General features: G+C 46.1%; 1 protein-coding gene across 1 annotated transcript in view; it reads left to right on the forward strand.

The window, feature by feature from the left end:
* Positions 1–17627, forward strand: part of SRP68 (signal recognition particle 68) — a gene marked incomplete in the record, with an annotated part of 1223106 nt that overhangs the window by 124131 nt on the left and 1081348 nt on the right. The window contains 1 exon segment of the mRNA XM_044090499.1: positions 12258–12453. Within this exon segment, the coding sequence (XP_043946434.1) occupies positions 12258–12453 (196 nt within the window).

Below are 17627 nucleotides of genomic sequence, written 5' to 3' on the forward strand. Positions count from 1 at the left end.
GATGTGGATGATGCCTGCATTCCATGAGGGAGCACTTTAAATGGGCTATACCTCCAAGATGTTTTGAACCCTGATTCTTTGCCTCCTGCTCCTGTTAAACCTGATAGGTGCTCATAAGTATTTGTTTAAGAGTCACCCAGAAACTGTTTCTCAGGGGCCTAAAGGTGTTAAAGCCTCTGTGGTTAGAAATCCTGTTCCCTCTAGCCATGAGAGCGTTGAATTGTCAGTTCCACATGCTGAAATATCAAAATTATCTCCTTTCTCAATTGAAGTCTAAGGTGGATGATGTGTCTGAACAAGTGGGCAAGCATTCTTTGCAATGTGGCTTTGATGCTGTGCAGGCCTCATGCCTGGTTAAGAGATCAGAATTTGGCTGAGCATGTTAAATTTTGGATGCACCTTTACAGTCTGATGTGTTGTTTGCTGTGGAAGCAGTTTTAAAGAAAATGGAGGACAAAGCTAAATCTATGCAAAGTTTAGTAGAAATTGGCCTGCTAAGGAAGAAAATTGGGATTTGATTACTCAAGACAGATGGGTTTACAGGTTTTATTTCCATACAATGCCTTTCAAAGGCATGCCAGCCTCCTCCACAAAGAAAAGAGGCTCACAAGCAAGTTTCTCAGTTACTCAAAATGGGGCCATTCAGCCAGTCCCTGTATCAGAAATGTTCCTAGTACCAACCAATTTTGGATTTATCTCTCCTCAACACTTATCTGGACATTCCCAAGTTCAAGATGTTAGCTTTACCTCTGCTGGGCAAAGATCACTGGATGGTAACTTAGATCTCAGGAAGCTTACCTTCATGTGCCTATATTCTCATTATCAGTTCTCTGCATTGCCCTTAGAGTATTCACCAAGGTTCTGGCTCCAGTGATAGCTTACTTCAGGCTACAAGGAATTCAAATCTATCCTTGCCTGATTCTGGCTCAAGAAAAGGAAGACCTTCTACAGCATCTGGAATATGTTATAGCAGTGCTAAGATGCCTAGGGTATTCTGTGAACGAAATAAAGTCCAGTCTAGTACCCTCTCAAGACATGTGCTTTCTGGGTGTGAGACTGAATACAGCAGCCCAGATGGCCTTTAAACAAATGAGTCTATCACTTTACTTCCATCATCTATCTCATCAGTCCGTGCTGACTGCAGGGACAGTCCTTCAAGCATTAGGGTTCATGGCATCTTGTATTCTGGTGCAAACTGCATATGAGGAAGTTACAATGGTATCTCAAAATGTATGGACACAGCACTGCCAGGATTTAGACACTGTCATTCCCATAATACCTTGCCTTCAAAGGAATTTTTGTGGTGGGCTCAGGAATGTCACCTAAACAAGGGCTTGGGAGCTCATCTACTTGGAAAGTGGATACAAGACAAGTGGCCTGCCAGACTACAGCATCTACATATCAACATGAAGGAGATGTTAGCAGTCACTGGCTTTCAAGGAGTTACTTCTTCCGGGACAGGTGTTGATTCTAACAGACAACACAACTGTCATGTGGTACATCAACAAGCAAGGGGAACACATTCTTATCCTCTATGCAGGCAAGCAATGATTTTATGCAAGGTTTCTGCCAGGAGCACAGAACTCCTTAGCAGATGTGTTAAGCAGGCGAATCATGGATCCCAGTGGAAACTGGATCTTCATGTATTTCAGACATTGACAGTGTCAACTCCAGACATAGATCTGTTCTCCACTAAACCACCAGCTGCCAAAGTATTGCACAAAGGGGTTTCATCACACAGCTTGGAAAGTGGATGCTCTGTCTTTCAGTTGGGAAAATCTTCATGTGTATGCCTTTCCACCTCTGCCTCTTCTTCCAAAGGTGCTATTAAAGGTCAGACAAGACAGGCCAAGGATGATTTTGATAGCTCCAGATTGGCCTCGCAACACTGGTACCCACTACTACGGAGTCTGGTAAAGAAGCCTCCATGGCCTTTACCTCTGATTCCTCATCTGTTATCTCAAGAGGACGGTCATCTGCTCAATGTCAAGCTTCACTCTCTTCATCTAACAGCCTGGCATATTCTGTGTTGAAACACAGCAGGTCTCAACTTCCTCAACAAGTTTTAAATGTGATTATAGATTTTATTTTGGAGTGCAGCAAGGAATTTGGAGATTTCTGAGCCTAATTTGAGTGTGGCTCTTCAATATCTTACCGAGTTATTGGACAAAGGGTTGTCCTTCTCTTCTATTAAGATTCATGCTGCAGCAATTTCAGCTCACTATGATTGTGACCCACCTTTGTTTTCACATCCTTTGTTCAAGCAGTTTAGCTCCTACTCCTGCTTGGGATCTCAATTTTGTGTTGGAAAATACTGCAGAATTGAAATATTTGTCATGGAAGACTGCTTTTTGTTGGCTATTACTTCTGCAAGAAGGGTGTCTGAGTTGCAGGCCCTGATTTTCCAAATCCTTCCTTTATGCCTAAGGTGGTTTCTAGTGTGGCTTTAAACCAGACTATTCATTTGCCTACTTTTTATGCAGACCCCCAAAATAAAGGGGAAAAGATTTTGCATACTTTAGGTGTACACAGATTACTTAAGCAGGACTAAGGATTTTAGACAGTCTCAGCAGTTGTTTGTTTCTTTAGGGCAAGCCTGTGTCAAAACAAACTATTTCTAGGTGGATTGGCTTTTGCATTGCATTTTGTTATTCCCATCATGGCAAGGAGGTTCCAGCTGGGATTAGGCCTCATTCCACTAGGGCTACTGCCACTTCAACAGCATTATATTTTGGAAGCAGCTACTTGGAGTTCAGTGCATACTTTCTCTAAGCATTATCACCTTCCTATCTACTCTAGGTCTAGGGCTGGTTTTGCCACAGCTGTTTTGCAAGGCATGTTGTCAGCTCCTGCTTCTTTATGATTTGCCAGCCTCCTCTGCTTTGGGATTCTACACTGCAGCAATGGAACCATAAATGTAGATGTTCGAGATTCTTCCCTCTGTGTTTAGGGGTGGTAGTGTAGGTGGGCTTACCTGCTTATATTTTTATATATATTGTTCATGTTTTGGTGCAGGTTCTTCTGACATCTGGGGCAAGAAGACTGAGACTGGATGCGGACTATACCCAATTGTTAGGACTGCAGCAATGGAATCCTCGAACATCTACATTTATGGTAGGTACAAAACTGTACTTTTTCAGAAAGACAGAGCAATTACTAGTGGCATATGCCACAGCATCACAAGGAAAGGCCATCTCCAAGCGGACTATTTCAAAGTGGATAAGTCACTGCATTCGTTTCTGCTACTCGCAACATGGCAAACCAGTGCCTAAGGGCATTAGGCCACATTCAACCAGAGCTGCAGCCACTTCTGCAGCCTTTCTAAGTGGAGTACCAACCAAAGACATTTTGGAGGCTGCTATTTGGAGTTCAGTGCATACATACCAACAGTGAAACACGTAGAACATAGTACAGTTGTGTACACTTACCATAAATGTAGATGTTCGAGTGTATTCACTGTTGCAGTCCAGGTTACCCACCCGCCACTCCCCTTATATTTGCTGGAACTTATCTTTACTTCTCTAATCTATACAACCTAGATGGTGTATTTGCTTATAGATGAAGGTAAAACCTATTTTGGTGCATGTATGTTTTATTTACCTATTTTTAGCCTACCCTTTTGGGGGGCACCTGACATCTGGGGCAAGAAAAACTAAATAAAATGGCGTCTGCTGCATCTTTTATACCCCTGACGACCTAACGTCAGGGAAGAGGCGACAGCAACTGACGCAGAACCCAAGACTTTGGAATTCAGGCCGACTGAGGGCAACCTTGCCAGCAGGATAACCCAAATGTAATGACTGCAACAGTGAATACACTCTAACATCTACATTTATGGTAAGTGTACACAACTGCACTTTACTGTTCTGTTTTATGAGATGTGCCTGTATGTTTTTTTTTTTTTTTCCTTCTTTCCCTTGAGTGAGTTGTCTTTGCAGATGATGATGGTTGTAACCATGAAATTTAAAAGACGCTTGCTTCTTGGGAGGAAAACTGGAAAAGTTGGATGAGATAGTAAAGCATGAAGATGTCACATTTTCAACAATGTTTTGTGTTGTTTTTCCAGTAAAAACGTATGGCTGTGAGAGCTGAACTGTAAGGCTGTGTACCAGGAAAGTAATGCTTCTAAACTGTGGTGCTGGAGAAAAGTCAGATTCTGTGGAATGTAAGAAGGCCAAAACAGTCCATGCTTAATGTGAGAAATCGAGATGGTTCACTCAAAGGTCTGAGAGTAAGACAAAAACTCATACTTTGGATCCATATCATGCAAATGGAAGATTTATAGATGATGACAATAGAAGAAGACTACAGCAGAGGTCAAGAAGTGTAGACACTATTACTGAAGAGTAAATTATGGACTTGTAGGTTCTTTGAAGAATCCGTGTTGGACAGACGGGACTGATGTGCAGTGAAATCAGAGTCTGACTGAACTAAATGACTAATCAAGAACTTGCAGAAAAAGTACCTTGGTTAAGGTGATTTTGTGTACATGCAGAAGAGTGGTAGGCTATACAGGCTTAGCTAAGAAGCAGCAGAGTAATGGGCTTACCAGTGGGTTTAGTAGTCGAGCAAAACCAGATCTGGAGTAGGGACTTCATTTGTCAGCAACCTTTGGGTCTTGGATCCGACATCGGATCTGAGCCGGCAACTTATTATACAGCTATGGATCCGAGCTCCTAGCTCCTCCCCTCACCCATAATCCCCTGCCAACCCCAAATGACCTCAGGTCTAGTTTGCCTCGCTTGTGTGTGTAGCTGGATTTACGAGCTCCTGGCGATTTCTTATTGAGAAGTGCTTTTCTGATCTTTTCAGTTAGTTTTTGGAAATTGTAATTTGTGCGAGTGTGTTTAGGTTCCTTTTAAGTTTTAAATTGTTGGTTTTTACCCTCCCCACACTGGTCATTAGAGAGTGCCTGTATGTGATTGTGTTTGGGGCCTGGTGTGTGTCTGTAGTTTACTTTAGTTTTGGGTAATGGCAGAGGCCCCAAAACCTATTTTCTCTAAATGCACCGAGTGTGGCCATAAGCTCTCTCCGGCTGATGGCCACACTAGGTGTGTTCGGTGCCTTGGGGTTGAACACCTCTCTTCAGGCTGTACCTTTTGTGCAGCGTTCAACCCCAGGGCACTAAAAGAGCGAAGGTCGAAGCTGATCCTGGTGGGACTTTTGCCCCCGGATTCGGCTTCAGCCTCCGCTACTCCCGTGGCACCTCATCAGCCTGTGGTGGTGGCCACTCCTGCCCCCTTCCCCCGGCCGGGATTCAAACTCCCACCAAAGAGCCACAGGACAGGGAGGCCAGGAGGGAGAAACGGAGGGAGAAGCACCACAAGCGGCGGGCCAAGGCCTCCGCTTCGGCCCCCCCCGGCTAAGCGGGCTTCTCCCTCCACGGCTTCCAGGTCTCCTCCTCCCCTGATCCGATCCCCTCGCTTCTCCCCGGGACCCGAGGAGGAGGAGACCCGATCTCCGTCGAGGTCATTGAGGCGGCATTCCAGGCCTGCCTCGGTGGCCTCCTCGAGATCCACCTACAGCCTGTCAGATGCAGACTTGGACCGGATGATGCGAAGATTCATCCAGGCCCAGCTGCAGATGGGAGTGCTCTTGCCCCCCCCCCCCTTCACGGGGGAGCTCGACACCCTTTTTTGCTCAGATTGCTCCTTCTCCGACCCTCTTCCCGGGTTTTGAGCGTTCGGAGCCGGGCAGCGTTGGAGCCGGGGGTGGGTCGGCGCCGACAGTATTGGGTGCTTCGGATCCGACCCTACCCTCGAGTCTTGTCGGGTCCATCGTCAGATCCGACCTCTCGGAGCTGTGGCCCTAGCTTCGGATCCGAGGGATTCAGTGTACCTTCGGCTCCATCCAGGTCGGAGCGCACTGGTCCTTTGGATCCGGTCTCTGTGCCGGCTCCGATCCCTTCATCGGATCCGAGTGGGAGTCGACTTTCAGAGCCCAGGGAGAGCGGCTCCCCCTCGGCCTTCGATGTAGTGGAGAGGGCTCTGTCGAGAGCATCCGGACCCCCGGCCCTTGTCTCTGCTCCACCCTGCACTCCCTCTCTGCTGGGTCAGGCTTCCATCACCCGGCCACAGGGACAGCCTGCTTTGATGTCCCAGGTTGTTCCATTGGAACACGATGTTGCTGGCGAGACCTCTTTGGACAGCCCCCCCAAGGAAGTGCCTCGCAAGCACAAGTGTAAGAGGAGGCACTTGGACTCCCCCGAGTCCTTAACAGAGGACACGGACTTGGATGAAGGGGAAGGCTCCCCAAGGTCACCCCCCGAGGATGTCTCCTTTGGAGACATCATGGAGATTCTTAGGATCAGAGGGGGGTGGTCTACCCCCAAGGCTTCCTCTGACGAGTCCATGTTCCTGGAGGCATTTGAAGCAGGCCTGTCTACCTCTTGGGTGTCCCCTCCGGCCGACCCCCTGGTTGACCTTATCACCACCAGGGCGTGGAAGGAGCCGGACACTGTGGAGCCAGTCCCTAAGCATCCGGACAGGATTTTGAGCCCCCCCGCAGACCGGTCCCACTGGAGCAAGGGTCCCCCCGTAGATGCCATGTTGATGGCGACAGCCACCAAGAGGGAACTAGCTCAGGAGAGCCCCTCGGTGCATCCACCGAGCAAGGAGTCCCGCTCGATGGATCGCTTTGGGAAGCGGGTTTTTAGTTCGGCGACCTTCTCTGTAAGGTCTCTGAACTATATGGCACATGTCATCAGGATGCAGCGGGATGTTATCAAAGAATACGCTGCTTCCCCCCTGAGTCTATGTCGGCGGAGGACAAGCGGTTGTACTCCACTCGAATGGCCACTCTGAGATCTATTTCCAACACCTCTATGCGGCTTTTGCCCCATTCCACTGAGGGAGCCGCTAGAGCTAGCGGAGCGGGCCTAGTTATGAGACGTCAGGCCTGGCTCTGGCATTGTGACTTCGCGGAGCCCTTTAAGGCATCTTTTGCGAACGCCCCTTTTGATGATTCTGCCCTGTTCAGCAAGACCGTTCACGAGACACTAGTCCAGAGCGAGAAGGATGGGAAGACGCTGTTTGCCATCGGAGTCCGCTTCTCTGCTCCCCAGAGGTCCTTCTCGAAGAACCAAAAGGGACAGAAGAAGATGTGGTTCCGGAAATCGCAGCATTCCCAACCTGCTCCGGACAACCAGTCCTTCCGTGGCAGAGGAGGACGGGGAGGACGCCGCCCTAGGGGCAGAGGGGCCCCGAAAAACTTTGGGTCCAGAGAATCCTTCTCTGAGCGGCCCACGCAACAGCCCTGAAGGGTTGCCTGGCTGCTCCACTCTGGAGGCAGTCGGGGGGGCGTTTTTCGTGGCATCTGGTGGCATGGGAGTCCATCACATTAAACCGCTGGGTGCTTCAAATCATATCCAGAGGTTACAAAATTCCTATGAATAATGTCCCCAAACTCAGTAACCTCCCCGATGTACCACCCGATCAGAGGGAGGATGCAGCCGCAGAAATCCAGCGGCTGCTAGAAAAAAAGAGACATCCAGCCCGTCCCCCAAGACCAGCTCGGATTAGAGTTTTACTCCAGGTTCTTTCTGGTGCCAAAAAAGATGGGGGACTTGAGACCAATTCTAGACCTTTCTCTCTTGAACCTGTCTGTATCCAAGGAAAGATTCCGAATGGTCAGCATTCAATCTATTCTTCCCCACTTGCGGGAGAATGATTGGATGTGCTCAATAGACCTGAAGGGTGCGTACTACCACATTCTAATGGACAGACGATCCAGGAGGTTTCTCCGCTTCCGGCTGGGAGCCAGTCACTACCAGTTCAGGGTCCTTCCCTTTGGCCTCACCACAGCCACCAGGGTGTTCACCAAAGTTTTAGCAGTGATAGCGGCCCACCTGAGACTCCAGGGAATGCAGGTCTTCCCGTAACTGGACGACTGGCTTCTGACCACCCCAACAAGGCATCTACTCTGCTCAGCCAGAGATTACTTTATCCGTCTAGCCTCCCAGTTAGGCATCACAATCAGTACGGACAAATCTTCCCTTGCTCCGACACAGGTAATAGAGTTCATAGGGGCCAGATTGGATACCAGAAGTCTGCGAGCCTACCTCACTTCGGAACGACTACAGAATCGGAAACTTCATGTGCGGGCCATCCTCCAATCAGAAGCTCCACTGGCGGAATTGGTCCTGAGGGCGCTGGGCTCCATGGCGGCGGCAATAACGCTTCTTCCATGCACTCGTCTAAATATGAGGGTACTACAGTGGACCCTCCAAGTGCAATGGTCTTTTCACCTTCTTCCTCTCTGCCACCCTATCTCAATCAGCAAGGCTTGCAGGAGGGCCCTGTTATGGTGGCTCCAGTCCCCAGACCTCCATATAGTCCGGCCCTTCTGCACTCCCCCCCCCCCCCCTCGTCACGGTGACCACGGACGCTTCTCGCCTCGGGTGGGGGGGGGCATTGCTCAGGCTGAACAGTCCAAGGCACGTGGAACGACACAGAGACCTCTCTGCATATCATTGTTCTGGAGATGAGGGCGGTGCTGTTAGTGTTGCAAGCACTTCAGAACCTTCTCCCCGTAGGAACTATTGCGATGCAGACGGACAACATGTCAGTTGTTTGGTACATCAACAAACAGGGGGGAACCAGGTCTTACCCTCTCTGCCGAGAGGCCATGAGGGTGTGGGAATGGGCGATCTCCACCAACCGCTTTCTGATCGCAACGCACATTCCGGGACGGGCCAACATTCTGGAGGACAAACTCAGCCGCAGCATTCTTTCCCCTTACGAGTGGTCTCTCAACTCCCAAGTAGTGAAGCGGATATTTGCAAAATGGGGGCAACCCTGCTGCAATCTCTTTGCCTCTCCCTCAAATATGAAATGCGACAGCTTCTTCGCGGGGGAAGCCCCAAGAGACGCTCTAGTGCATGCTTGGCCGCCCGGTCTACTTTATGCCTATCCTCCTCTACCCCTGATGCTAAAGCTCTTACAGAAAGCCTCTCGGTTGAGGAGCAGAATGATCCTCATTGCCCCATTCTGGCCTCAGCAAACTTGGTTTCCTTACCTGTGGTCTCACTTGGTGAATCCTCCCTGGATTTTGGATTCCAGCCCGGATCTAATATCCCATCCATCAGGCTTACCGACCCCGAATCTGAACAACCTGAAGCTGACAGCTTGGCTGCTCCAGTTCCACTCTTAATCAGGACTCCCGGCATCTCTTCACCAGTCAAAGCCATCTTGGTGGCAGCGCATAAACCTTCCACCAGGAAAGTTTACCGCAGTAAATGGAAGCGCTTTTCCGTCTGGGCGGAACATCATAATTTGGACCCCTTCACTGCTCCGTTAACGTCCGTGTTGGACTTCCTCACCGGACTTTTTCAGCAAGGGGTTAGTTGTTCAACAGTCAGGATACAGTTGGCAGCCATCTCCCATTACCATGTGGGACACGAGACAAGTCCTTTGATGTCAGCTAAACTATGTAAAACCTTCCTCAAGGGTACTTTTCTGCTCAGGCCCCCTATCAAAGAAGCTGTACCCCCTTGGGATCTATCACTAGTTCTTCAAGCCTTGACTGCTTCTCCCTTTGAACCAGCTGCCTCAGCCGAACTTAAATATCTGTCTTGGAAAACAGCATTCCTGGTAGCCATCACTTCAGCGAAAAGAGTTTTGGAACTTCAAGCTCTTTCCGTGAAACCTCCTTACTTGGTTTTTCATCAGGATAGAGTGTATCTCAGGACCAATCCCTCCTTCCTACCCAAGGTGGCCTCAAAAACCAATATCAATCAGTCCATCAACCTACCAGTTTTTTTTCCTAATTATCAAAATAAGGGAGAGTATAAGCTGCATTCTTTAGATGTGCACAGGCAGCTGCGTTTTTATATTCATAGGACTGCTGGTCACAGACAAATCCGATCAGCTGTTCATTTCATTTGCCAAATTCAGTTTGGGTAAAGCCGTTTCGAAAGTCACCTTATCACGCTGGATTTCCCATTGTATTTTTCTAGCTTATGAAGCTTCTGGGAGGCCCGCACCTCAGGGAGTCCGTGCACATTCCACTCGCTCCATATCTACTTCTGTTGCCTTTAGATCTCGAGTTCCCTTGGATGATATTTGCTCTGCAGCCACTTGGGCCTCATCTCATACCTTTATCAACCACTACAAACTGGACGTCATTTCCAGAGGGAGAGCATCCTTTGGCTCCACAGTGCTCTGGAACATCCTTCCATGATGGCCGCCCAAGATTCAGGTAGCTGGGGACTCTGTCCCAAAGGTTGCTGACAAATGAAGTCCCTACTCCAGATTAAGAGGTTATGTACTCACCATAACGTTCCATCTGAGTAGGTGGCTTCATTTGTCTGCAACCATCGCCCCCCTCCGTCCCCCTGGCCTTCAGAAGAGTTAGTGTTGTTTGTATTATCCTGCTTTTTCCTGTTGGAATACCTTTCCAGGTATATGTAGGAGGGCAAACTTGATCTGAGGTCATTTGGGGTTGGCAGGGGATTATGGGTGAGGGGAGGAGCTAGGAGCTCTGATCCATAGCTGTATAATAAGTTGCCGGCTCGGATCCGATGTCGGATCCAAGACCCAAAGGTTGCAGACAAATGAAGCCACCTACTCAGATGGAACGTTATGGTGAGTGCATAACTTCTTATTTCACCAGAATGCATAGTATTTGAACATTAAAGCTAACAAAGCTGATCTTTTTACAGGGCAGTGCAGCTGGACATCACGGGAGCTAGAAGCATTTGTTCAGAACCCATGGGGAGGATTTGTGAATATTACTTCAGAGAAGAGCAGCTCAGGTGTTCCAAACTATTAAGACAGTATAGAGCAAGGTCTGCTTAAATCTGGGGAAGGGCTACGCGCACGATGAAGTTATGGCAAAAGTATTCCATGGATTTCTTCAGTGTTTTGTAAAATATGAGACCATTAGGGCTAGAAAATGAAACATAAATATTTTAATCTTCTCTTGTTGTTCAATGCTACATTAATGTCTATGCGGTGCTCCAAGTAGTCATCACTGTTTTTTTATTTTGTTGTAAGCCAAAATGTCCTGATAGGGACAGACATACTGACGTGACTTTGAATGTTTTGTTCGGCTTCCTTAATATCCCATTAGTACATTCTAGAATGAGATTTTCACCCTACTGTCTCATGCCAAATTTTGTTTGCATTTGCTTGGAGTTGCTGAACTTAAGATTAATGCTGATCTTGATACTATAAAGTAAAGTAGTTATGAAGTTCCCAGTAGCTGTAAAAATTTATGGTTCCAGAGTAGGGAAGAAACAGTAAATGGTAGCTCTTGTTAAAAGAGCTGTGAATTCCAACCAACTCGAAAGAAATTATGATCCCGGTGAATGGGAAAACGGAGAGCTCAAAATACCTTGCGCCATTGGTTTTTCCTTTACGAAAACAAACATTAAAATGCGATGGAAAGATTTTGTAAGAGCCAGAATGGCAAACTCCTAATGAAAGTATCAAGAGATTTGTTTACATTCTTAATGTAGTGCACTGAGGAAACCCTTACACTTGAAGCTAAAACTTGAAAAGGAAATGTGTGTTACACTTTGGGGTGTGCAACATATTTTATAAGGTTCCAGTTTTCAGTCTAAACCTGGAGCAAGCTGTTAAAGAAGGCAAAAGGATTTGCATAATAACACCTCTTTATTGTGAATCATGTTGCAAGGGGAAATGGAGGCATGGAATATATAATGTGTAATCTGATCAAGCTTCCATGTAGGGGGTTCTCTAAAGGTGAATTGGTATGACATACATAAAATGTTAAGGTTGTTGGGGGGGGGGGTGTTGAATTAAATGATAAACGCCAAACGATATTTTTTTCAATATATGGAACAGCAGCAGAAACCTTTTAAATCAATGGTGTGGTAAACCTTTAGCAAGGTTGGTACTAATTTGTAAGTGGACATTTTAATGTCCACTCAAAAGCAGGTAGAAAGTGGGGAAAAAATAAAGCTTTGTAGGTCAATGATAATGAAGTAGAGTTAAATACTGAACACATGTCACTTTGATTGCGGAGTTTACATATTCCTCTTATGATTTTTTTTTCTCCAGGTACTCCTGTCTCTTCCTGTCTCCCCAAAAACGTGATATTTAATTGGGTCCATTAGTATTAATATAAAAGCATGCTGCTTACCTGGTTACACTAAAAATGATATTGCACATAAGGCTAGCTTACCTACTTAGTTAATAAATGTTTGAAAGATAAGTAAAGTTAAAATGGGTCAGACAGGAATGATGTTTTCTATACGCACTCACCGATTCCTTTTTGCTTTTTTTTTCTCTCAGGTACCTGCTGTTGGTTCTAATGAATGCAGAAAGAGCCTGGAGCTATGCCATGCAGCTCAAGCAAGAGGCAAACACTGAGCCCCGTAAGCGTTTCCACCTTGTCTCCCGCCTACGCAAGTCTGTGAAGCATTCTGAAGAGCTGGAGCATCTTTGTGAAAGTGAACGTGTAGATGCCAGGACAAAGCTGGAAGCGCAGGTAAATTTCTGCTGTCACCGTTTTGTCTGTACTAATCATGCTGATTTTTATTTTATGATTATTGACATGATTATCAACTGTTACATATGCTGTATTTTCTATACTTCTTTGAAACAGCAACGTTTTATAGTTTTTATTGTATATCTGCAAAATGAGCTATCCAGAAACTATTAGACATTGATTCAACAGATTGTCATTTAACAATGTGTTTTAAATTGTTGAAGTTACCTGTGTCATTTCTATGCACTCTTTGAAGAAGTCTGTTATGTGATCCATGAGGTTGTATGTTTTAAAAAACATGTATTGTCCCCATATATGTGTGTATATATACATATCTGTATATATGTATGTATATATATATATATATATATATATATATGTATGTATGTACATATAATCCATATATATACATCAAATCCATATATATCTATGTGTGTGTGTGTGTGTGTGTGTGTGTATACATATAAATTGTCTGCATGTCTCCTTGTCTGTTTGTATATATGTATGTATGTATGCAGAGTCAGTGTGCCACTCAACCACAGCCAATAAGGCAAAATAACGTACCCAACACACTAGTCATAGGTGACTCTATAGTCAGGCACACTGATGTCACACACCGGGCTAAACAAGGAGAAGGTTACTGTCAGCTGCCTGTCTGGTGCTAGGATCCGCCACATAACCCACGCACGTAGGTCACTCCACAACAAGTACAAATATGACTGTCATTGTCCGTGTTGGTGTGAACGACCTGAGACGTGCCTCCCTGGACTACATGAAAAGAGACATGGAAGAGCTCTCCGATCTTGTAGCCCAAGCAGGTATGACCCTAGCCCTGATTCTGCCATCACCCAGAATGATACCGCAGTACAAGGACAAAATGATTGACTTCAACAGTTGGCTAAGCTTCTGGTGTCATTCTGAAGGGATCCGGTATCGGTCTGCTTGGGATGACATGGTCGGCAGACCACGATGCTTTGCCAGAGATGGCCTGCACCTGTCACCCCTGGGATTTTGGATACTGGCTAACGTTCTTGCCGCCCCCTATAGTGCCTTTTTTAGGCAAGGTTCAAATGACAAATTCACCACTGTAACAGGAACAGGCAAGCAAAAACTGAGGGTCATGCTACTCGGTGCTAGAAGTCTAAATCTCAAAATGCACTCACTCGAGGCACTCCTTAAACCGGAGAACATAGATATCTGTGCAGTGACTGAGAACCTGGTTCAAGGCTCCAGAGAGCACCCCTGCACTACCAGGCTGTAACTCATACCACACTTTTCGGCCATGTAACCTGGACCAGAACACTAAAGGCGGAGGTGTGTCCATATTCATTAAGGATATCCACACCTTCAGGCTAGTTGCTCAGCATAATGCATCCGAGGTAATCCAAGTGCAACTAACTCTCTGGGCAAAACTGCAATTCATATTGTAGCTTGCTACAGATCCCCCACCATGCCCCAGGATTCCCACTCCTCTTTTTTTGATGTACTGGAAAGTATTAGGGTTCAACCAAACACCCTAATAATGGGTGATTTCAACTACCCCACCATTAACTGGGAAAACTACTCCTGTACTAACTCCTTTGCTCAACGCATTATGGAATTCATTAACTCCAATGCCCTGGATCAACTTATCCACACCTCCACCAGGGGCAACAATATCATAAATCTAGTCAATACCAACATGAGTGACTGGTGTTCCACACCTGAAGTCAATGCCTCATTGGTCCGATCCAACCATAAGCTAATCACCCTAGATATCCACATCCTGCCCCCACCCCCTATTAAGGAAACCGTGGTAAAAAATTTCTCCAAAGCCAACTTTATGCTTCCTAAGACTGAAGTGGTGAACATCATGACACCCATGCAGATAGACAATACGGTTACGACTACTGAATCATACAGAATTGCACTTTATAAGCACTTACACGAGTGCATGCATCGTGCTATCCCAAACAGAATCAAGACGCTATCCTCCAAAAAAAGGAAGCCAGTCTGGTGGTCCCTTGCCTTAAACTGTACAACAGAAGAAAGTAACTGCTGCAAAAGAGTAAAATCCCATGAGTGGAGGAGCTCCCTGGTCAGCCTCGTTAAGAAGCTGCGATCCCTGATAAAATCCTCCAAAGCTAGTTACGAAAACAAAATCGCCACTGAGACTAAAGACAGCCACAAAGCATTCTATAGTTGTGTCAAGAATCTAAATGGCAACACTCAGATCTGCTCTGAGTTGCAGCACAATGGCACTAAATGTACAGACCCCACTGATATTGCCAACATCCTGGCAGATAGGTTCAGTGTTACCCCCCCCCCCTCACCTCCTAAAAGGCCCATCTCTATACCGGAAGAATGCAAAGTTCCTGTAATCACGGCTGCACAGGTAAAAACCACACTCTCCAAAGCCAAGAACACAGCATCCATGGGACCAGACAACATCTCAGGCTGCGTTCTACATGAACTACAGATAGAACTGGCACCCCACCTAAGTACCATGTTCAATCATAGCCTCACCTCAGGCTTTGTGCCCGCTGAGTGGCGCACAGCAACCGTTATCCCACTCCACAAAGGAGGAGCCACCACGGACCCCGGGAACTACCGCCCCATTAGCCTGACGAGCCTGGTCTGCAAGGCCATGGAATGCATCATCATGGAACTTATAAACAAAGACATTGGTAATCTCCAAACTCTGGACCCGACCCAGTTCGGGTTTGTAAAAGGCAGATCATGTCTCCTAAACCTGATAGACTTCTCTGAAGCAGTCACCAAAGCCGTAGACAAGTGTAAGGTGGTTCACACGGCCTATCTAGATCTTACCAGGGCTCTTGACACCATCCCCCACTCTGAAATTATAGATAAACTCAGTAAACTAGGTATAAATACCTGTGTCACAAGATGGGTGCCAACTGGCTCACTGACGGAACCCACACTGTGAAAGTAGCAGACTCCAAATTCGACTTCAGCCCAGTGACAAGTGGAGTACTACAGGATTCAGTCCTGGGTCCTCTCCTGTTTGGTATCTACTTCTCTGAAGTACAGGTTAACGCAGAAGGTCTTTGGCTAATGAAGTTCACAGATGGCTGCAAAGCAGGAGCCATAATCGAAACTCCTAACGATGTGGACATCCTACAAAAGGGCCTCACTGAAACAGATGCCTGGTGTCAAAGCCATGGCCTCAAGCTCCATGCCAAAAAGTGCACTGTCATTCCCTTTGGTAAAAACTCTGTACCCATGAACTACAACTTGGGCAGTAGCATACTTAACACAGAAAGTGTGATAAAGAGACCTTGGGACACAGGTGGGACAGTAGCCTCTCCTTTGATAATCGCCACAGTAGTCAGGAAATCCTTCTACGTGGCACACCTAATCACAAAAGGTTTCTCATCCAGAAAAAGAGGTCATTGTCCCCCCCCTACTCATCACTCATTAGACCCATTATAATAGAGTACAATGCCCCTTTTGGTATGTACCTCACAAGACGTCTACAACAACTGGAAAGGCCGCAGAAATACCGCATAAAGAGGATTACCAGCCTCAAACAGATTCCCTACGCAGACTGTCTCAAAAAACTCCAGCTTTACTCCGTCGCATATCACCTACTCAGAGGTGATCTCTGCCTAACATACAAAGCTATGTCAAAGCCAGAGCTGTTGGACATGCTCCACTTAAAGAAATCCCAATCCCTCCGAGCTACACACTCTAGGGGACCTAAACCTTGTCACCACAATAAACAGAACATGCCGGAGGGATAGATTCCTGTCCCAGAGACTTCCCATACTCTGGAATAAACTACCTATCTATATCAAACAAAGCTCCTCATTAGCACTCTTCAAGAAAAATCGTGATGTTTGGATGGGAAATAGGAAATTCACCCCGGGGATCACTTCTGTGGCTCTGCTCGACAGTGGCTCAGGGAAATAATTTTCTTGGGGTGGCAAAAGCCAGGGTAACTTTTTGGCTGGGCTTGCATAGGCCCTAGGGCCGATAGGGCTGATCGCCTAGTACCCACCTCTGAACCTGTGTGTGTGTGTGTGTGTGTGTGTGTGTGTGTGTGTGTGTGTGTGTGTGTGTGTGTGTGTATGTATATGTGTGTATATATATATGTATGTATATGTATATATGTATATATATATGTATATATATATATATATATATATATATATATATATATATATATATATATATATGTATATATATAAATCTAGATACGGTTCTACTCAGTATGATCAAATATTCTTAATATTGATTGAAAATACAAGCATAAAGATGTTTGAGCATGCAGAGTATCAAACACTGAAAAGATCAAGAAAGAAAAACTATTCCTTGCCTCCCTGTAACACTTAAATTTTGTCTGAATAGTAGCAGTGTTACAGAAAGGTCTTTCATTAAGGTAAGGTGTAGGGTTAAGGCTGGTGGAAGAGGCCACTTTAAGGTTGGCTCCACCCCCCTGCACTGCCTTAGTAATGTGTGCTAATCCTAACGCTACCCCTTCCCCAACATTAATCCTGCACCTTATCTAAAAAAAACCTTAACACTACACTACACAAAACACACTCAGACGGACACACACGCAGAAACGCACACTAAAAACACTACATTTGTCCCCCTACCTAACCCTGACCCTAACTTTTAAATACACACTCTAACACACAGACATACACCTATCCATGACCCTATCCAGACCGGCCATTGCGTGCACATAATAAAGTGCATAATATTTATTTATTTCTTCTACTTTTTTTTTTTTTTTTTCTGGGGAGGTCCGACTGGACTAGAAGTCCATTTTCAGCCAAGACCCATGGAGAAAAGCTCCAAACTACAATAAAAAGACAATTGGCAATAATTTCCAAAAAAAGTGTACATTCTCCTTAACAGCATAACATTGACCTGCTGTGGTCGAGAGGTACGTAAACCTAATGGCAACCTTATTGACTTTCTAAGTTTGTAAGAGCAATATTTAAAATATTTCCCTATTATTTTTGGTTCTATCCAAATTTATTATGCAAGAGGTTGGGTCGTATGGTCAAGAGTTACACAAACCTCATTGCTGCTGATGGCAGGGGTCACTCTCACTCTTCACTCTGTCCCTTTCGCGCGCGCACACACACGCACACACACACACACACACACACGCACACACACGCACACACACGCACACACACACACACACGCACACACGCACA

This window comes from Protopterus annectens, chromosome 12.part0, assembly GCF_019279795.1.
Source record: "Protopterus annectens isolate FY-2018-M chromosome 12.part0, PAN1.0, whole genome shotgun sequence".
Lineage (NCBI taxonomy): Eukaryota > Metazoa > Chordata > Ceratodontiformes > Protopteridae > Protopterus > Protopterus annectens.